Source organism: Mugil cephalus, chromosome 8 (genome assembly GCF_022458985.1).
Source record: "Mugil cephalus isolate CIBA_MC_2020 chromosome 8, CIBA_Mcephalus_1.1, whole genome shotgun sequence".
In the NCBI taxonomy this organism is placed as follows: Eukaryota; Metazoa; Chordata; class Actinopteri; order Mugiliformes; family Mugilidae; genus Mugil; species Mugil cephalus.
The window spans coordinates 23,653,848-23,675,134 of NC_061777.1; the positions used below are offsets into that span (position 1 = coordinate 23,653,848).

Below are 21,287 nucleotides of genomic sequence, written 5' to 3' on the forward strand. Positions count from 1 at the left end.
GTATTTAGGCTTTTAGTCAGAACTACTGTTGTCAATGTGAGACAACTTATTGCCCACTGCAACAAAGTTACAAGAGTTACAACTTCAACTTGAAAAAAGTGCAGAAACTCATTAAAAAAAACCCCACAATAATCATCCAACTCATCCAAGTAAGTACATTTAAAATTATTTTTTTTATTTTTTTTTTTAAGTCAGTTTATTTGTTGGCAATGTGTAAGATTCATCTAATGGCTCTCCGTCTCAGATAGTCTGCCAACAAAACCTGGGATGATTATTTCGTGTTTATTTTGTTGTTGGAAATACGTTAGAATGTAGCGCCAGCTAGCTAGGGCTGGCAGAGTGAAAGCAAGTATTTAAGCAGGGTGATCAATTTTCCCTCGACATCTTCTCGTTTTTGAGATCTGAAAATGTGTTTGTGCTGAATTTCAAAACTACTTCTAACTATGATGCCCTCCCCTCCCCTGCCAACGGATCAGCAACGCCCCCTCCCTCAATCACTGGAGTGTCCGTTAAATTTACGTTTGTTTCATGTTGGGAATTGTGAAATGTGCAATTTTACAGAGACTTGTAGTAATGCATAGTATGATTTGTCCTTTCTTTTTTTCTGTACAGGGTTACTTCACCTCAGTGTTGGCTGTGCTGCTTAGGGCAACTGCCCCTCAATGACCTGGTCCTGCAAGTGTTGCAATTTCTCCTCGCCAAACAAATGCACTAATTGTCCATTATAAACTGATGCACTCTCATCAGGCAACTAACTACCCTCTTCCCTGTTTCTATGCAGACTGTGTGCTCCTTCAGGATGGGAATCGGGCCTGAGATGTGCACTCCCAGGGTCCACGCTGGGAGGGCCTTGAGTATTCTCTTTTTTTCTTTTTTGACATTTGTCTATTGGACTATGTACTAAGAGGAAAAGAAATGTAATGCCCTGGGTCACAAAAGTGTTCTTTGTTTGGAGGAGGAGGACACAGGAGGAGGAGGAGGAGGAGGAGGACACCACAAACTGAGAATGCAGTGTAATTTCAGTTTGAGTTTGTTGTAGGGGTGTTGATAAAGTTCCTTATTGAAGCACGTGTTGTATCATTTATATATTTCATGTTGAGCCAACTTGATTCACATTTGTAGTAACTTGAAAAAATACATTGTCTTAAAAGTATCTCAAATAATATTTTTAGTCCACCTTACTTGATAGAGGAAGTTGAGTCAATTGATTGCATTTTGCAGCAACTTGTGTTTTGAAGAGTAGTTAACTTTACACAACTTTACAAGATGACTCAACTTATCTCAGTCAAAGCAACAAGATGAGTAGACTTAGTTAAGTTGAGTCAACTAACCTTTTTTAACAGTGAGGCTGCTCTCAGTGACTTATGTAAAAATTAAATGCAGAGATTTAGGGATTCATGTATTAAACACTGTATATTAAAGCACACAGCGAGTTTCCATGTCTGCATGATTAAAGCTACTGTACAAACCATTGTCTCCAGAGAGTTTTAACTCTCAATAAATGCATACTGGGAAGTCGGCCAATAAGTCTGTTGCAACTCAGCTGCATTAATTCAGCTCATCATTTGAAGCCAAAAGATCTCAAGAGAGATCTGCAAATGGACTGAAAATACCAAGAAAATGTTGAATTAACTTAAAATTCTAAAACAGTTCATTAAAAGATTAGCTCTTGTTATTAAAGCAAGGCATTGTGTGCCATTGACTCAGTCATAATGCCAGACTAATCCCTGGCCTTATGTTACCTACATTCAAAGTATTCCAATCAGTTCCACACACTTAGATGGGGGAAAAAGAGTATGTGGAGATACAGAGGTATTCAAATCAGTTTCAAGAGAGAAAATATTCGCCACAAGCAGGGAATGTGTGAATTTAGCTGATTACCAACATTAATGTTGAACCCAAAAGACGGCATCATATCTTTTAAACCTCTGCAACGATAAGCAGGGAGAAGTACTCAACAATCCATTCTCAATGGTGTCTTAATGGACTATCTACCACGATTTAATTTTTCCATCTCATTTAGATTTCGGCAAATATTACAGTCCTTTACATTACGCTAAATGATCATTTCTGAGTGCCTTTCCCTAGCTTTGAACAGAGTGTGATGGAATTGGTTAATAGAGCAGTAAAATGGGAATACGACTGAATGCTATAAAGCCAAATAGCACAGGTCAGCATCAGTACATGGACAGTATGAAAACAATAAACCTCTGCATCATTTCTATATATATTGACAGTTTTACAATATTTAAAGATATTTTAAAGAATATATATATATATACATATATATATATTTCTATCATGTGAGGCAGGAGCTGGGTCCGCCCATGTCTTCTCTTTAGCCCTCTCATTTCTTTGGCATCAGCCTTCCATAGCTACACATCTCTGTAAACACAAGAACAGCATGCAAACATCTGGATGATGGCACCTACTGCTGTTGAATATTTCATCAAATGGCAGTCTTCACACTGCACATTTTCTCTGCGAGGAGTGTGCGAGGACGGCACGGAGAGGTCATGGAGAGGGAACGGCTTGCAAAGGACGGGGGAGCAGAAATGCAAAAAATGAGGAGGATGAAAAGAGGGAATGAAGAAGACTGCTTCGAGTCAAAGTGTGAAGAATTTTTCCCATCAGCAACAGTGGGAGCAGCCACATCCTCTGCCTCCGCTCTCCATCCTGCCCAGCCCAGCCGCCTGCAAGGCCCACAGTGGTGCCATTCTCCTCTTCACAGGCTCACACTGCTTTAGCCTGATTGGATGATTTGCCACTTCATGACTAATTGATAACTGCCGGAGAGAAACGCTCATTAGTCCAAGTGCTGAATAGTCCAAGTCCAGCTAGCATGCCTCTCCATAATGTCTGCGCTGATGTTGGTTAATCCATCTCTTCTTAACACACTCCAAAAACAGGCATTGTGGAAAAGAGATGAAGACAAAGATGGGAACATCTTCGAGGGTTTGGCAGCACAGCTATCTTTTTGTAAGAGTCTGGTAATGCTTCGATTGAGATTAATGCTTGTAATAGGGGGATTATAGGAGGAGCAGTGTATATTTTGAATCATTTGCATACTGTAGTATTGAACCCCTTCATAAAATGAAAGAACTAAAAGAGCAACAACTAAACACTGATGGGTTGTTCACAAACTGAAACCAACCTACCTTATCCCAGTTGACAGCATGCCATTGGTAGTACAACCCTCTGAACTGAATCTCCATTCTGTATTACCCAATAAGAGGTATTATTATCATTATTGTTTAGGTTTGCTTTGTTTTTGATGTTTTCTGATAACCATTACAATCAGAACTCCTGTAATAGTGACTGTGACATACGAAGAGTCTCTCTTCCGGAAAAGTCAGTAAGTGGTAAGAACATCTGAAATATCTTAAACAATACATTGAGTATACTTAAGTAGTGCCAAACTTTGATCTGTAGGGAAATTGTGAAAGCCTGGAAATATATCAGAAAAGTGTCCAGCAGAGATTGCTAGATACAAAAATGAAGCTGTGGTATCAGCCAAAAATCAACTAAATGTGTAATTCGGGATGCCATATGGCACGTATGAATATTCATATAGTTATCTAACATGCTATTAAAAACAGTATGTTTTTAGGAAGAAAGAAAAATTGTTTACTGTGCACTGTATATTACACTGGATTATATTAGCACTCCAAATGTAAAGCCATGGATCTAATGTACTGTCCTTCAAACAGACATCATGCGCTTAAAACCAACATGACAAGTCTGAACTGAGAGCTACTGCTGAATTTGTCCTCCACCAGCCACATAGCACCTGTAAGGCACAAAGAACCAATCAGGCCTTGCATCAGGGGTTCGTGTCCAATCAGCTGTGAGGACTTGTTTCTCCCATTTGGTGCGGTCACGCACCAATGCCCTTTACAACACCTCTGGGCTCCTTTTGCTCTTCTGGCAGCTGGCCCTCCACCAGCTGGAATAATATTGTGTAATTGTTATTGACATATTGTGACTGTGGAGATGATAGGTCAGAATGTTCTCTCCTGCTCCTCAGTAAAATTAACAGCTTGTGACATACTGGTGGACACCACAAGGAGTCAAGCTGACAGCTGCAGTCAAGAGGGCTGACTTTCAGTTCAGCAGCTTAACAATCGTCTGTTATGTATTTTAATATACGGTGCTCTCAGTCACTCAAAAGTATTACACCTGTCAAAGCATTAGTTACAGTGTTTGACGAGAAATCCCTCAGGGTCCAAAACGAAAGGCAATAATTAGCACCGCTAAAACATCCTTTCTCAACGGGGATTAAGTGATTTAAATACAGGTTGCATTCATGTACGCAGAAAGCATCAAGGACTGACAATACAACTCTACACATCTTTTACTTTATATTTAAAAATATAAATGTGTGGGGTTTTTGCACTTAATCACATTTGTTACCACGACAGGCAGCTAATTTCAGAGATAGACAAGCTTTAATAATCCCTTTGAGGCCACAGGGCAATAAGAGGATGGTAAAGATTCAACACGAGGCTGTTTAGTGATTAATACAAAAATTGCTGATTGACAATAGAGTCACTTTTTTCAGCTAGAGTTTCAATCAAGTTCTCTTATTTTATCAGATCAATTCAAAAGAAGTATGAATGTGATTTAAACACCCTGTAGGACTGCAGATATAGTGGAAATGTATTCACTGGTGCTGTGTACCTTTCATCTCCCCCATATCCAGGGTTTTGCCCAGTTGCTCCAGCAGATCTGCCCTGGCAGCGTTCTTCTTGTGCTTTTTGCCGTCGTAATGTTGCTGAGCCATGCCCGGGTTGTTGAACCAGGCGTTGCATAGCTGGCAGTAGCGGTCCGAGTCGCGGCGCTGTCGCGGGGAGGTCATGGGAGACGTCTCTGGGGAACTCTTTACAGGACTGGGGGATGCCTCTGAGGGAAACACAACAAAGAATGACATGAGGAAGATGTTTCTATTGACCGTGACAATTATTGTCTGTTAAATCTACTGTAAATAATAAATAAGGTGGTGCTCAACTGTGGAATTTACAAAGCAAAGAACATAAATACAACATATGTGCAAATTTTATTTGACATATTTTGTTTGACATACATGAATATTTGACCAGGTTTGACACAGACAAACAAGGCACCAACCACTAACAACCTTGGTGGTTGCTGATGGTTAGCTTGTTAGTCTTGTTTTTTTTTTCTTTCTTTTTTTCAGTTCGACTGGGTTTATAATTGTGATTTGCCTTGTGTTTTGCAGAGGGGAGACGTGTTGGTTGACATGTAGTTGCATATCCCATCACTTCTTACCTACTGCTGCTGGCTAGGCTACTTAGCTGGTGTCTTCTTCTTGGTTGCTAATGGTAGCTGACTGCTAGTTTGCTGTTTTTCAGATGGACTGGACTTCTAAATGTGTTTTGCCTTGGATCTTGGCACAAAGGATTGTAACATTTCATCCTGTGTAATAATGATTGGATTGACATACACGAATATTTGACCAGGTTTGGGACATGACTCACAGACAAACAAGGCACCAACTACATAATATCTCAATAAGAACTTTATTTGACTTAGGAAACAAGACAGACTCTAAATAATAAAAGAGTTTGGTGTTGAAACACTTGAAAATGGCCAAAACTAACATCAGTCAGCATGTTCCTGGGTCTAGTACGCAGGGACGTAATGGACTGCATTGCACGGCAGTACCTAGAAGTAACTAGAGTATATATAGTTATATAAGTATATTCACCAAAAAGAAAATAGATTTACTGAAAATAAGTTGTGTGTTTTCATAGACAGTAACAATTACCGTATTTTCCGCACTATAAGGCGCACCTAAAAACCTCCAATTTTCTCAAAAGCTGACAGTGCGCCTTATAATCCGGTGCGCCTTATATATGGACCAATATTGAGCCACAACAGGTCTCGCAACTACGGTAAGCAGCCGCCGACTTCATTTTCCCCCGTAGAAGAAGAAGCGCGCGGTGCATGCTGGGATATATGACTGCGCGAGGCGGGACGTTTCATTTCCATTTGTGTGTTTATGTAAAGACCCCAAAATGGCTCCTATTAAGAGACACTCTTACGACGCAGAGTTTAAACTCAAGGCGATCAGTCACGTAGTAAAATACGGGAATAGAGCAGCAGCGAGAGAATTTAACATTAACGAATTAATGGTGCGGAAGTGGAGGAAGCAACAAGATGACCTGCGCCAAGTAAAGAAGACTAAACAGAGTTTCCGAGGGAACAAAGCGAGATGGCCACAGTCATTCATCTCTTCACCGCGATGATGCTAAAGAGCTTTTTCTCCTGCGATAAATAACACCGCTCCGCTGCCCTTCCTCTCGTAACCGATAAACTACCATATTTTCCGCACTATAAGGCGCACCTAAAAACCTCCAATTTTCTCAAAATCTGACAGTGCGCCTTATAATGCGGTGCGCCTTATATATGAACAAAGTTTTAAAATAGGCCATTCATAGAAGGTGCGCCTTATAATCCGGTGCGCCTTATAGTGCGGAAAATACGGTATTATGTAAGAAAAACAAAAAATGTGAGATAAAGGGAAACGGTTTAAATTGAGTAAGCTATTTCAAATAAAGATAAGTTTTGAGTCTGGATTTGAAGGTTGTCTGAGTTAACAAGGTGTTAACAAGGAGCTGAGTGACTGAATGCTCTGAAACCCACGGTGGACAGTCGTGGAGTCGTGTATGCATGGATGAGTTTGGGCAATGATACGAGCTGTGGTGTTTTGGACCAGTTTACGTTTTGGCAAAAAGGGATTTGGAGGGCAGAACAAGAAGAATTACAATAGTTGATGCATGAAGTGACAAGGGTGTAAAAAAAGAACGAAAAGAATCCTTGTTATGGCCGAATATCTGAGAAGTGTGTGGCTGTATCCAGGCCCGCATGCAGGTCTTTTCATGCAGTGGCAGTGGTATCCTGTGCTTAAGATGGGCGAAGTCGAGTAATAGTGATCAATGCCACTAATAAATGTGGCCACTGTCATTATTACCAAGACTCTGCTGGTCTGGCAGTGTTCAAAGAGAAGGCTCAGTATGTGGCCATGCAGTCACATTTTAATCATTAGCACAGAGGTGGCGGCTATTCACTGTCCCAGAAGTCTGGGGCAATTTGAAAGACACTGATCACCTTGCGAGAGGCTTTGTCTCTCACAAGATTCCCACACTGTGCTGTTACACAATAAACTGAAGAATAAAACATTCATGTTGTGATGTCCTCTTTGTCTTCATCCACTCATCTATAACTTCCCTTCAAGTCCTTTGCTGTTTTTCTAACATCTTGTTTGCAACTTTATTATTTTATTTCAGTTAGTGAGCCGCGGCCATTGTGTGCTGCCTTTTCTCTTTGTGCCTTTTCGTGCTTTTATGAAGATAAATTAGAAAAATGTGGTTATAAATACTCTATGCAGAGTTGCACAGTTAGGTTAACATTTTTATATCCATTTATATTTTAACATTAAAATCTCAAACTGGCTTTTTAAAGTGAAGATTTGTTGCCAGCACACAGAGAACATTGTAACGGCTTTAATGAGCACTGATCAGCAGGACTGCAACAGTGACTGTGGCCCTGCTAGTCTGAATAACAAGCTGTTATCTTCATTAAATGCCTGAAATTGAAATTGAGGAAAGCCTAAATTCTACTTGGCAAATGGAATAAAGAGCCTGCTCTTCCCGGGGCTGCCCACTTGTGTCTTTACGCATGGATGACGGCATTAACCCCGAACGAGCGCCGCGTTGCACCGAGCGCTCCTCGACACAAAACGGCACTATCAACTTAATCAGTTTTAACACTCCAGTGCTCGGCTCACCCAAAGTCAACATTTAGTGTTGTCCCATTACGTTCCATTACACCAGTCAACATTTCAAAATGGCAACTCCCCTGAAAAACAGAGGAGAGAGAATGCATGGAACCTTAGCTGTCAGCACTCTGCTTTACGTTTAGAGCCCTTCCGTGAGCCTTCAGTGAGTCAGAGCTGAGCCATAGGAACAGCACAGCTTACATTTGCATTACTTTCCACTTTCAGCTCTTGGCTGATGCGCTTCTCTGCAGCAACTGGCGATTATGTATGATTTAAATCATTATAGAGTGACCTCTACAACTAATAGGCCAATGTATTCTGTCAGATTGAGTTTCATCTATGTAGTCGCCTTTACAAGCAGGTCAGAGGTCAGCGGCATAACAGCTAGCCCTGGAGCTGACAGTGATGTAATGCCTAGCCCAAAGGACAATTCTGTTTTGAAAGGCAGAGGTTTTGCATTCAGGCAACTTAAAACCATGTTCTCGCGCTGGCAGTCTTTATAGCCATCCTACCCACAAAGCTTCAGATTAAAGGAGCCCCACACGACTCCTTATCTGTTAGTATAAAAACTATAAAATATGAGAGAAATAATAGTGTAATACTCCCTCAAAGCTGTGTAGCCTTCCCGGACATAAGAGACATAACCTGAAAGCTCAACCCCAGCTATCGACGAGAACATTCAGGCAATTACCTGGGAGGGCAGAGACAGGGATGCCAAAATAAAAACAAATTAGAGGCTAAAGGAAACTCAAAGGAGGTGAAATATTTACAGTTTAGGGAGATAACAAAGAAGTTAGAAAACAATAGGAAGTTAATTCCAGTTCATTCCTACCGAGTACACTGCATTCAGTCATCTTATGGCCATTACTAGTGAAACCACCTTAGTTCATCATAAATATTGGAAAAGAGCTGGTTAGGCTTTTACCTAACATCAGCTCTCACAGTTCAATGCTATGACACAATATTAGAATTTTAGCAGAGAGGAAAAAATGACAGTTAATGCATACAGCTACTGTTTGCAAAGAAACAGTGACACTGCAAAAATACCCCAGAGAACCATGCTACTTACACATTCTTGTTTGCATTTTGCAGCTTAGGACTTTACTTTTATATGTTTTGTATAAATAGTTCTGCATATGATCAGAAATCATTTTGATCTGATTCCAGCATCCCCTCGCTGAGAGCTTGTGGACTATTCACATCCTGTCATTTGGAATTGTTATACTGACCTTATGGGGCAGTTATTCAAATGTAATTTCACAACACCAGTGACTGTAATATGTGCAGCACCAATCCAAAGTAAGGTGCTTAGACTGGCTCTGCTTCACAAAACCACATAATGGACATCATTTTAAATCACTTTAAAGATCAACAGTGATAAAAGAGATAAACGACTATTTGCTGCACCCCTATTTCCTAATCATAGCCTTTAGTGCTGAATGGGAGATTGTTACAAAAGCTAATGGGTGCAGTGAATTAATGAGGAACACAGAGGTATCCTAATTTTTTTTTATGCTAGATTATGCTAGATGCTATGCTTAGATTTATTAACGTCACAATATCACATACACATACTATGCTCCTACATTCACTTGCACATGACAAGTACCAATGCAATGCAATGCTAATGTAGAATAGGCGATGGTAAGGATGTGAAACTCTTTCTTTTCATGAATTACATTTGCACTAAGAATGTCAGGAGTTGGTTAAGGTTTCTAGATGACTGGTGTCATTTTCTAAATACTGGAAACGTCTGAGGTTGTATTTTGGAGGACTAGGGTTCTGATAAACCAAAGGGGTTAAGCTGTTCTGCTCTCTGGAATGACTAAACTTTGAATGTATGCTGCCTGGGGAGTTAGACTATTATCTGTGTCCATTTGAATTTGGGAAGCTGGAAACTCTGGTTATCAACCGACTTCTTGTAAGAAGTTTGATGTCATTACAAGCTCCATTTTGAATTTGAGAGGTGAATAGAAGGTATTAAACAATGAAACCACAACAGCCACCTGAAGTTAGTTTGATGATGTAATGGCCGGTAACAATTATGTAAAACAAGCTGGATCCGTATCCTATTTTCTCCTATTGTCTGCTGACATGCAGACATGTCCCACTGTCTTTGCAACTTTCATAAACCTCTTCACTCTCTAATGAAACAGAGATGTTTTGATTTGATTCTGCAGAAAAAGGACCTTTTCTGCCCCCTGGTAAAAAAAAAAAAAAAAAAAAAAAAATTTTGCCCGAGTAGCCAAGTCACAGTAAACAGGAGCCAAGTAAACCTCCTGTAAACTATAGAGCACCATCAGTTCAGAGGTTGATGTGAACTGAAAACCAAAAAATTGAGCTGAAAGGAGCTAAAATGTTCTAAGAGTTCACGCGAACCTGAGAGATGGGTAATAGTACTGATTGATAGAACCTTGCCAAAGCTTTGCACTATGAATGCCCACTAAGCTCTTGGGTCACGTGTTATGGGTAAAACAGTGTGGATTATTAAAAAGTGCCCACAAGACTCTCGTAAATATTTCTCTGCAAATAGTTGGGAATAAAAGTACCATGATTACAAAGCCTAAGCAAAGACAATTTATCTTCATCAGTGCGACCTTTCCGTACAGTACTCTCCTCCAGCGAAGCATAATCACATTCTTATTTAATATTCTTACGACTATAACTTAGAACAGAATGCTCCAGTCATCTGTCTTGCAGCGCAGCTTAAACTGAAGTCTTTACATTCGATATATAAAGCAGCAGGCTGCGTTATTGCAGGTTGGCTCTCTGGCATCATAGATAACCCAGCAGGCACATTAAAGAATGAAACCCGTTCCTCCCATTTAGCGCATCATTAGAGCCATACTGTTTAACACCACTGTGTGCTTTGATTGAGGGTTCAGCTCAGTTCAGAAAGAGGGTCCTGCCACTATCATCAAGAGGCAGATGGTGTCAGCCCAATGGGGCACCTGCTGCGCAAAGGACACTTTAACTGTGTAAAAAGGCCCTCGCTTCTCTGTGTTAAGGGTTTTAAGCATCAGCAAGATAAAATTGTGCCTTATTTTGTGGCACAGAGAAGGATTTGTGGGCTTTGGATACGCTGTGCTAAGCACAGAACACACTAAAAATGACTCTGAGAGGAATCCAGCTTTTTTCCTGATGCCTTGCAACTTCTTTTTTTTTTTTTTTTTGACAGTGAAGAGGATTTTTAGGAGAATTATGAGCACACAGAGTTATGAATCATCTGAGCCTGATGGTCTTGACTTATCGTCACTAAGTCAAGAAGACAGTACACATGCCACATTTCATAAAGGAAGCCTTGTGTTAGTCAGAGGACGCACGCACGCGCACACACAACATGCACGCACACACACTAGCAGTGCTTTATTGGACTCATAGACTCTCTGTTGTTTGACCAAATGTGAGGTTTTGCCTGTTGGTTTGGATAGTGAGGAGGAGCACATATTGAAGCAGTTCACCACAGGGACACCTTACACTTTTTCAATTTTTGCTGACAGTTTGTACAAGTTTTCATTTCAAAATTTGAAAGAATGCTAGAGGATATTTTCAATTTTCATGTGAATGACATTTGATGTCAAAATGTGAACGTCCTCAGCGCCATATCAATTCACAGACAACCTAATCCTACATACTTCAGTGAAAGTAAGAGGAAGGGGCACTTAAGTGACAGGATAAGTTGTAGGTCCTGAAACTCAACTAATAATTGTCCTGCTAACGTCAGACACTTGAAATGTGGCACACCTCAAATAAAACAGACGGACAGGGCTAGTTACTGGCTAAAGCTACAGGAGGCAAGGCGGTGAAGGGATGTAGCAGCTTACTGTTCAATCATCTTTACAATCCTTATACACTTCCAAATTCATCCTGCTGCTTCTGTCTTCAGTCACATCATCAATACACATTATAGTCACCCACTGTCATTTGAATCTGCACATGCTCATGCATAGCACTGCTTCCACCACGTTGTACAAAAGATTCTGTGTGCTTTGGATCGTTGGTGTGGATTTCATCTGTCTGAAGAATGCTGTTCCACCACTGCTCTGTCTCATCAGGTCTTTCAGTTCATGAGGCTTATGAATGGTTTGCACCTCGTAGTGAACTCTCAGTATTTGCTCTTGTGAAGTTGTCTCTATGTTAAGCCTTGATCATGATACTCATACTTCTTGGAAAGTGTTGTTCACTTGGCTGGATGTTGAGAATATATTTTCCTGAACTGTGGAAAGGATCCTTAAATCATCAACCACTGTCTTCAGTTCACAGGGCTTTTTTATGTTGCAGAGGTCACTAGTGTGTTCTTTTTTGTACCATAGAGCTAGCCACTCCTAATGTTTCTGCTATCTCTGACAAATACATCTGTAATACTGGCCGCTTTGACTCACATAAACCACTCCTTTAAAATGTCCAAATACAGCGCACATTAGGAATAAATTCCAGACCTTTAATTTATGGAAAATAAATGTCCACATCTGTCCATAAATCTGCTTTTGAGGCAAGTATCCAATTGAATGCTGGTCCCTTAAAAGGAGTATACATGTTAAAGAGCTTCTCCCATTTTGAATGTGTCACATGCAAAAATATATGGTTCCCTAACTGTGCTTTAATGGCTATATTAAATCAGCTTCTCATGAGGCGTCATGAAAAGTCAGGGGATCACCAAATTATTAGGACTCATCCTCTGTATCCATAAATGCACTGTAAATGTATGATGTATTTAATAACACTACATCCAGTGGTTGCAGCACTTAACACCCAATGTGTCAATCTTGTTGTTGCGGTAGGGGAAAGGATCACAGTCAATAAGACTCGAGAGTGTTTTTTCTTACTCAGCCAAGAGAGTGTAATCACTTATTGATGGGAAGATGGAATTAATTGTTAGTAAATATTAACATGGATATTAAAGCCCATTTCAGGCATCATTTACTAATTGGGGTGAATGGAATAACCAGAGAATGGAGGAGACAGAAAAGGAAATCAGATAAAATTATGTCAAACACTTGGTGATTTCTTGGCAGGACTATAAATCCATCTCATCCTACTACTAGGATAGCACTAGCTATAGCACATCCATGTATTTTACCTGCTGCAATAATTGTCGGTTATCCATGTATCCGGACCTAGTGCAAGACAGAATGACGAAGGCGTCATGAAATGTTTCAAATGAAGCTGGCACCCCTATAGCTGCTGAGCTGGTTAAATGTGAAAGCTGTGAGGAAGGTACAGTATGTGCCATTATGTTCCTGGAGAGATATTCTTATAGCACATGGAATTCAGTCAGATAGAGACTTTCCTGTCCTTCAACGGGGACATTTTTTCTTCGCAGCAATTAGTCATATTCACATCAGTTAGTGTTTTCCTCCAGGGAAACGCGTAGCCCGCTTGTTAGAAGCACAGATTCCATTTTAAATGACAGCTTCACATAAACAGCCTTATTTAGCCTTTTTTTTTTGACGTAAATACATTTTCTAAATTATACAGCAGCACTTGTTTGGGCCTTATTCAAACATACTGGCGTTGGGCGGTTTTGATGTAAAGGCTGCACTGCACTGAGAAATGTGCTACTTACTGTTGGCTTTGTGAACTGCCAATTAGATATAATTCAAATGTATTTATTCAGCCCTTGTGTGGCTGTTTGTGTGAAGACGTTGCTCTTCATGACCCGGCTTGTTTTGTGCCATAAAACTATTAAAAACCCTAAACAAAATCTACATTCATGAGAAGAAGGCTGTGAATCCATCCACTTACAGTAAATCTTCCAACAATGTACTTCCTCTTAGGCCATCCTCATGAGAGATGCAGCCTGGAAGTCAGCACAAACGTTTCCCGCCCAAAAAATTAAAAGTTAGTCAAGAGTCATCCTGCTGGGAAGTGATTATGCCTGGCAAAGACGTGTCAGGCCAGTCAAATGATTTGAGTTGTGTTTATCAAGTAATGGACAGAGAAGTAACAGCAACATACATCTGGTCTGAACACCATAGAAACAATTTTTAACAAAACAAAATGTCTTATGAGAATAACTTTTCTTTTTCAAGTGTGTTTAATCTTCAACCAACAATCTCTGCAAATGAAAATTTTGACCTTGGCACTAGATGAAATGTCAGGCTATTGTGAAAGTTATCAGTCCGTGGGACACATCGAGCTCTGGACCAAATATTTGTACTATGACTTTCAGTTAGTCAAACTTTAATTAATCTAGGTAAAAGTCATTATTGTAGTGGGGCTTTCACACCTAAACTGCTGCACAGAAGATCGTCAGTTAATCCCTACAAATGTATGCATGTGTAAAACTGTGCCAACGCTGAGGTGGCCCCTTGGATACTTTGAGAAACAGCAGGGTACCAGAGGGCTATTTAAAAATTCAGGAGCCTTTTAAATGTTCGTGCAATGATTTGTACCTTTTAACTAGCTAGCTATCTGTTAACAGGCTAGGCCACTTAGAGAAAATAGGCCCAGATAACCGCTTAGGATCGTGTTAACATTTTAGCACCAGATTTCTCCCGCTCACTCAGGAAATAATTGCAGGGATATATACTTAGATATATATCCCAACATTAAGCTGCAAATGCTACAGGAAGTAATATTCATGGCAGCTACAGTATTGTGCTTACGGCCCAGACAAGTGGAAAGAGGCCAAAATATGGAAATGGTGCTTAGAGAGGCCATGTGAGGGAATGTGAAAATACATGGGGCTGTGATTATATAAAGGCACTAATGGCACACCTACATTCATCTAGCCTGCTTGGGCTTAAAATCAGAGCAAATAGGAATTGCAACATGTTGCAACACCAGCAGTTGATTTAACTAAAAATGCATGCAGATGAACATGTGCTATGTGGGTCAGTGGGAATATTCTCATTTAACGTGACTGAGTAAAAGAGCAAAGTGGAGGTTATTTGTTAGCATATGGAAGCTATGTGTAACACTGCACCGTTTACACAGGGATTTCAGTATGGTTACAAATTGATGACAGTGCATTTTCCAAATGTTTATTATAGGTTTGGAATAGAAGATCTGTTCAAAGAAGAGACAAAAAAACATCAAAGTCTATTAGATTGTTCATCAAGACTTTTTAAGTGTCAATGCTTGGAAAGCTGCAATTTTTGCGACTGTATCCTGCCGGACAGCTGGCAGGTACAACAGTGTGTCCCGAGAGGAAGGCGGATCAACAGAACAAGTCGGCCAGTCCGCTGACGTTACTTATGTGAAAATCAATATCCCGGGCCTCCAGGTGCCCTGGATTTATCTTCCTGACATTTTCTATTTGTGACAGATCTGGGTGCCTGTACAATAGAGGTGGCTTAAATTACAGTCTCAGGGCATAAAACAAGCTCAGCCCAAAGAAATGATTTTATTTCACTCAACCTTCTATTGACAGACTCTATCTTATCTCTTCTGGTGGCATAAGTGCTGTTTGTATGCACCGATGGTGAGACAGAGACAAATAAAAGTCTTTGTGCTCAAGGGTAATACTGTATGTGGGTCTGCTTTTAATGGAGAGGTTTAAATGCCATTTCGACTTTTCCTTGCTGACAAAGATGGATGAGAAGCACTGAACAAGTGAACTTTTTGGGAAAGAAATGGTCCAATATAAAGTTTCCCAAACTGCATTAAAGATATTAGGGAGGTTATTTATTTAGTTCACTTTTTTAGATGTCTGTCAGGTGGATAGAAGGTTCCACGGTGTCCCAGTGGGTTGGTGGATGTCAGTGCGATTGATGGCTGTGCCACCCCCTCTTTTGGCTGAGACGGCTCTGCCTCTGTTCTGAACCATTGGCCACAGATGGCATCCTTAATGGCGATGTCTGTCACTGACATGTGTATGGAGAGCAAATAGCAAAGGGCTGTCTGAGCACTACATCATCAGATGACAATATGAGTCATTTTAAATCAAAGAACAAACTCAAGAAAAGAGTTGAAGTTCTCTAGACTGAAAACCTAAATATTGTTCTACTTATAATAATGTGGTCTATTGAGAAATTACTAGATATACTAGAATATATTTTGCTTTTTTACACATTCTCACTACCTTTGAACATTTTCAGCTCTTCACATTCCTTCCGATGCTACACCCAACATCACTCTTTGAATATCATAATATTCAGCTTTTTCATCCCTGCCATACATTTGTAATTGTGAGGAAGTTTTATATATATATTTTTTTCAGACAGGATTATAACTTCAGAACTTCAAGTCTGAAGTGAACACACTCAATTCACACTTCAGCTCCTTGGCTTCACAAGGAGGCTCACTCTAAAGGGTAGAGCAACATGAAAGTAATAGTTTTACAGCATATGACTGACATATACTTTATTATCCTAGCCCCGGTCTGTAGTGTTTAAGATGATCTTACTTCATCTCCACATACGCACCCTAAGACACCCCCAAACTATACAAGGTGAAGACATGCTCCTCTCCACCACCATAGATTAATAAGTCATTATTTGGCAGCTGATAATAGCAGCCCAATAATTGTAGTTTACCATTAACCTTTTTAGATTAGCAGCTACACAAAGACCATGTTAACAAACAGACATCACTTAAAATTTTGAGAGGAGAATGGTGATGACTTATGACTCTATCAACAGCACCTAGCTTACTTTAAGAGCTTTTGGATAAAGAACACACTATAGACCTGTGAGGATGGAGGGTTGCTACAACAGTTATACCTGCTGGAACCCATAAACAATAATGCTAACCTGTCAGAATATGAACATTTTGTTAATATAAAATTAACTGAAAATTCTGTGTAAGACCTCAGCGTCTGCATTGGCATCAGTGGGAGGTGGCAGGGGTTGATGGTGGGTGTACAAAGTGCTTGACTCATGTAAGAGCTTTACAGGCCCAGGATTAGATTTTTCTATTAGATGTTTCTATTTTAGGTACCAAAACCACTTAGGTTCAGCTTAGCTACCTTTTGATAAAATTAAAATAAAGTATTAATGACATTTTTGTGCTGTTTCTCAGGTGACAGACTTTATTTATGTAAGGCTGTACGATTTCCAGGTTCAATCAGATGCTGTGTTAGATATTTCAACAGCAGCAGTTTAGAGGTGAGCATACAACAAAAATATATATATTTTTTTTAAATGTCAGGGTTGACCAAGAAACAAAAAAGTGACTACAGAGTCTGAAAGTTCCCCACAGACATCAATCCTTGCCTCAATCACTGCCTAAGAACACAAATACTGTATTTCAAACAGCCAGTGCAGAAGCAGAGCGTGATGAAAGAGACGGGGGACTAGACTGCAGAGCAACTAAAGATTTTTTCCTGATTTGAATCTGAATTTTAGACCTTGGAGTAATTTCTTTTGTGATTTGCATATACAACAGAAAGGAAAGAACCTTTTGGCTTTAAGAGTTCAAAAAAGCTGTTATGTAGCCACTGTATATATGGCCTGAAGTAGCTGTAGACTTCTTCTGTCCCACTTTTAGGAGTAAATGCTGCTCTGCTGTGGTAAAAGGAATTATGCTATTCATTTTTTTTTTTTTTTTTTTTCAGCCAGAGGGTTGAGTTAAACATTAACTGAGAGACAAGAGCTTTGTTCCTACCTCTTTATAGGGGGCTGCTGCAGTGGCTGAGGCAGTACTAATGCAGGATGAATTCAGGACTTTCCAACAAACTCAGATAATACCACTATAAAATCACAGCGCATCATCAGTCACGCAGAACACTTCCAACAAATTAAAAGAAAAGCAGTGGAGAGAACACAAAACATAAAGCTGTAACGTGCATATAAATGGCTCGGTCAACTAGAGCACCATGGTAAACAAACAAAGCTCAAGGCTGAGCTATCCACACACAGACTGTTCAGTGTGGACTCAGGTGCTGGGCGTCAGAACAACCTGAAAAAACAGAATGTTTTCTGTTTCTCATTCAATGTTTCCCCCTGCGACCTTCCCTCATTATTCTCACAACTGCCAATTTGTAAGTAGAGTCAAGGTAAGCAGCTGTCAGTGGATTACAACAGCAGAAGACTTCAATCACCCCGAGGTGAAGAGCAGTTGGTGATTAAATTTATATAATGCACACACTCAGGAAGAAACACACACCAGCATGTTGTCCTGCTGTTAAGAAGCTGATACTGAAATGTAATTTTAGCTCTATAAATTTTTTCCTTAATCTTCTGGGGACCGTGGATGATATTTAGGAAGTGGATGGACAATGAATGCAAATCATTAGTTCAATAATAACGCAGATATTTGAGTTCGGACAAAGGAAGGGCAAGGTCAGAATTGAGCACAGATTGAAAGCACACAGTGTCTAATCATGAAATGTTCTCTGCCATGATAATATCTTAGCAAATCTGTCAAAGGAAGAGGAAACAATATGTACATCTTACCTTATGTAGAAATAACAAGAAGAACTCAATGGGGGGTTTTGACATTTGTCACTCATTGTATAAGGAATTCATGCAACTTTATCAGTCTCACTTTGTGTTGTGTCTCTCATTTGTCTATTCACTCCCACTGACAGCGCTTATAACAAGGATAGCAGCTACCATGCATTGTGTCTCACCTTTGGGAGCAAGTTGGAGTTCAGTGTGAGGGCCAACTGTCAGCTAAGGCCTGGACACACCAGACCGGCGTCAAAGCACCACCAGTGAGCTAACAGATAAATTCTGTGTCAGTGTGAAAGAAAATAACTCTTTCTTCAGGCAAATGGCAGGAGTACTTATTCCTCATTCAAAAGGCAAAACCAGAAGAGCTACTATAACCTGGGAGGATAGGAAATTAGGAATAGCTACAAACTGATATACAGAGCTGACCTCTCTTAAATCATGCTGATCAGTAGGTATAAAGTTCAATAATTACACAAAGCCATGTTGGCTTCACACATACATAACAACACCTCGAAGTATTGTAGTTGAATGCTTAGAGAAGATGAAGATGCAAAACAAGAAGGGCCTTCCATGTGCCCTTTTTCCATTTCTGTTTCTCTTCCCATGCCCTGGTTCACCAAGCTGAACAGCCAATCAGAGTCACGTCTCTGATCATCACTGATTCCAAAATATGATCAAACCACCAACTGCATGATTGGTGGATGACCTGCTCTGTTCTGTCCTGTTTTGTTCTGTGTTGCATTGGAACAGTACTAGAAACCTACAGAAGTCACGCCTCAAGGTGAGCTCAGAACTCATTTGGAGGCAGGACAGTACAAGGACAGATTGTGAAAATGGAGACAGTAAGTTGGCAACTGACCATCTAAATGCTAATCTTAAAAGTAGTGTCTAAATGTCTGAGCGTGGTGGTCAAGCACTCTTTTATATATTATACAAGTTCAAACTTTTTAAGTACTGTTCCATTTCCCTCTCTTAAAAGTAACTGACTGCAATGTCTGGATCAACAGTGCTGTTAGTGTGATGTAGCACCATTTAGCACATTGTATGGTGTTGAATGATTAAGCCTCCCACAGAATGTGCACAACTTCATTGCTTTGATTAATTATTCAAGTTCCATGCCATAAGGCATCTAACAAGCACAGTATCTTTAGTTGATGAGTTGCATACATATTCTGAGGTAATAGAATAGAAGGACAGAGTATTCTCACTGGACAAAAGCTGTCTAAATTCACACACATGTCTGGGACGTGATTGAAACCACTGGACCATCCCAGAGAAACTAATGCAGCACATAGCCAGAGAGATTACAGCCACAGGATAAGCTCCAAATTATTCTTACCAGTAAAACTCTGAGATAACCTGCTGCTACATCAGAATTAGAATTTACAATCTCATTCATTCTCTTAAAGTATTTGATGAAATCGTCCAGTTTAGTAATAAAAAAAATAAAAAATCCCAGTTACCTTGAATTAATCATTTGCAAACCGCAAGTTAATTCCTTAGCATTTTCTAATGAAGGTCAGTAGTAAGCCTACAGGGACATACAGTATAGGCAGTAAGAAATGTGCCACTGATGAACGACTAATTAACTTTAAAGACAGAAAAATGATGGGTAACCCCTCTCAGGTCAGTATGGTAAATGTGAAGCTCCAATGTAGCAGAGAATGAAAGCTGAAAATTTTGAGAAACAGCTATGCAACGTCTGTGAAAAAGCAAAAAATAAATAAATAAGACAAATATGATGCTTGCTGGTAGGCAGGTTTGTGGCCAGTCTTCCTCTTTTCCATTTTCTTTTTCTTAGCAAGGTTAATTGAGGATGAAGTGTAATAATTATATTTACATTTTATTATGTTTAGACGAGGGAATGATGTCCATGTTCTCATCAACTTTAAATTGTCTCCTAAAATTAAAGTAGCTCCCTTAAAAGGAGGAGTATGTTCTTAATGCAGAGTTATGTCCACGAGCTCGCTGATAAAGGTTTAGACTTATTTACAGGTGATGGAGAATGCAGAGAAAAACTATTGACTGATCCAAACCATTGCACAAAAGTGGACAGAGAATGCTTAGTTACAGCAACAACAAGTAGACTGGATGTAATTTGTTCCACCACCTCTCAGACATGCCCCGGTATAGATTTGGCCTCTGGGCCTCTGCAGTATATCGTGACCCTTACAGCACCTCTGTGTGTATATGGTGCTTCTATGTCCGTGCACTAATGTTTACACAGGGCAATAATATATCAGAATCAGCTCGGACTGCAGCTCAGAAACAACAGTGGTGGCAGTAGGAACACGCTGTGCCTCCCCACACAGGCTGCAAGATGTTTAAAGTCAGCTCTGGGAATCTACTTAACTTCACACATACATAACAACACCTCGAATCAGTTCCAACACTTACGGCATCCTGTTTCCCCTTCCTTAATTACCTTCCTTCTCAATAATAAATCCCCTTTAAACACATGTAGTTCCTCTATCATTTATACCCACAATGCATTTTTAACAGGGGCTTTACCTTTGGTTGTGATAGCAGGCTGCTCCCCCAGTAGCAGTTTTAGCCTCTTGGCGTGGATTTTACCCTGGTAGTGTGACTGTGCCACCACTGCTGAGGTGAAGGACATGTTACACAGCGTGCAGCACTTATTCTTGTCCACGTCGCCCTCGTCGCTGCCCTAAAAAACAAAAACAAAAAAAACAAAAACAAAGTAACATCTCATCAATAATGCATCAATCCAATACAATGCGTTTATCGTTTTGTGGAGCTTTTAAAGCAATATTGGGAGGAAAGTGCGGTATGTTGTTTGAGAAAGACAGCTCCTTATTCAACACATCACTAAAATCTCTGCCATGTCTGATTCAGACGAGGGAAGAGGGAGAAACACTGCCCGTCTGAAGTGTTTAGATCCTGGCAGGATGCAAATGGAGGCGACTCTTTTGTTTTAGAGTGTGATAGTAGGGGCCAGTATGGCTGATGGTGGGCTGCTTTCTGAGCCTCCATCTGTGCAGACTGCAGTGAAAACCCATTATCTTCGGAGAGTAGAGGGAGGACACAGAGCAAGGCGCCATACACTAAGAGATAGATACTCCCGTTTTTACTGAGATGCGATAGGGATGAGAGGAAAAAACGGCGTCCTGCCAGGCAGACGGGGT

The 21,287-nt window shown here is 40.2% G+C and overlaps 1 protein-coding gene across 2 annotated transcripts in view; it reads right to left on the reverse strand.

Annotated features, from left to right (window-relative positions):
- Positions 1 to 21,287, reverse strand: part of zmat4a (zinc finger, matrin-type 4a) — a 109,900-nt gene that overhangs the window by 24,999 nt on the left and 63,614 nt on the right. For both annotated transcript variants that reach the window (XM_047593083.1, XM_047593084.1), the window contains exons 4-5: positions 20,653 to 20,809; positions 4,681 to 4,902 (exon numbers count right to left, since the gene is read on the reverse strand). In XM_047593083.1, the coding sequence (XP_047449039.1) occupies positions 4,681 to 4,902; positions 20,653 to 20,809 (379 nt within the window). The remainder of the gene's footprint in view (positions 1 to 4,680; positions 4,903 to 20,652; positions 20,810 to 21,287) is intronic.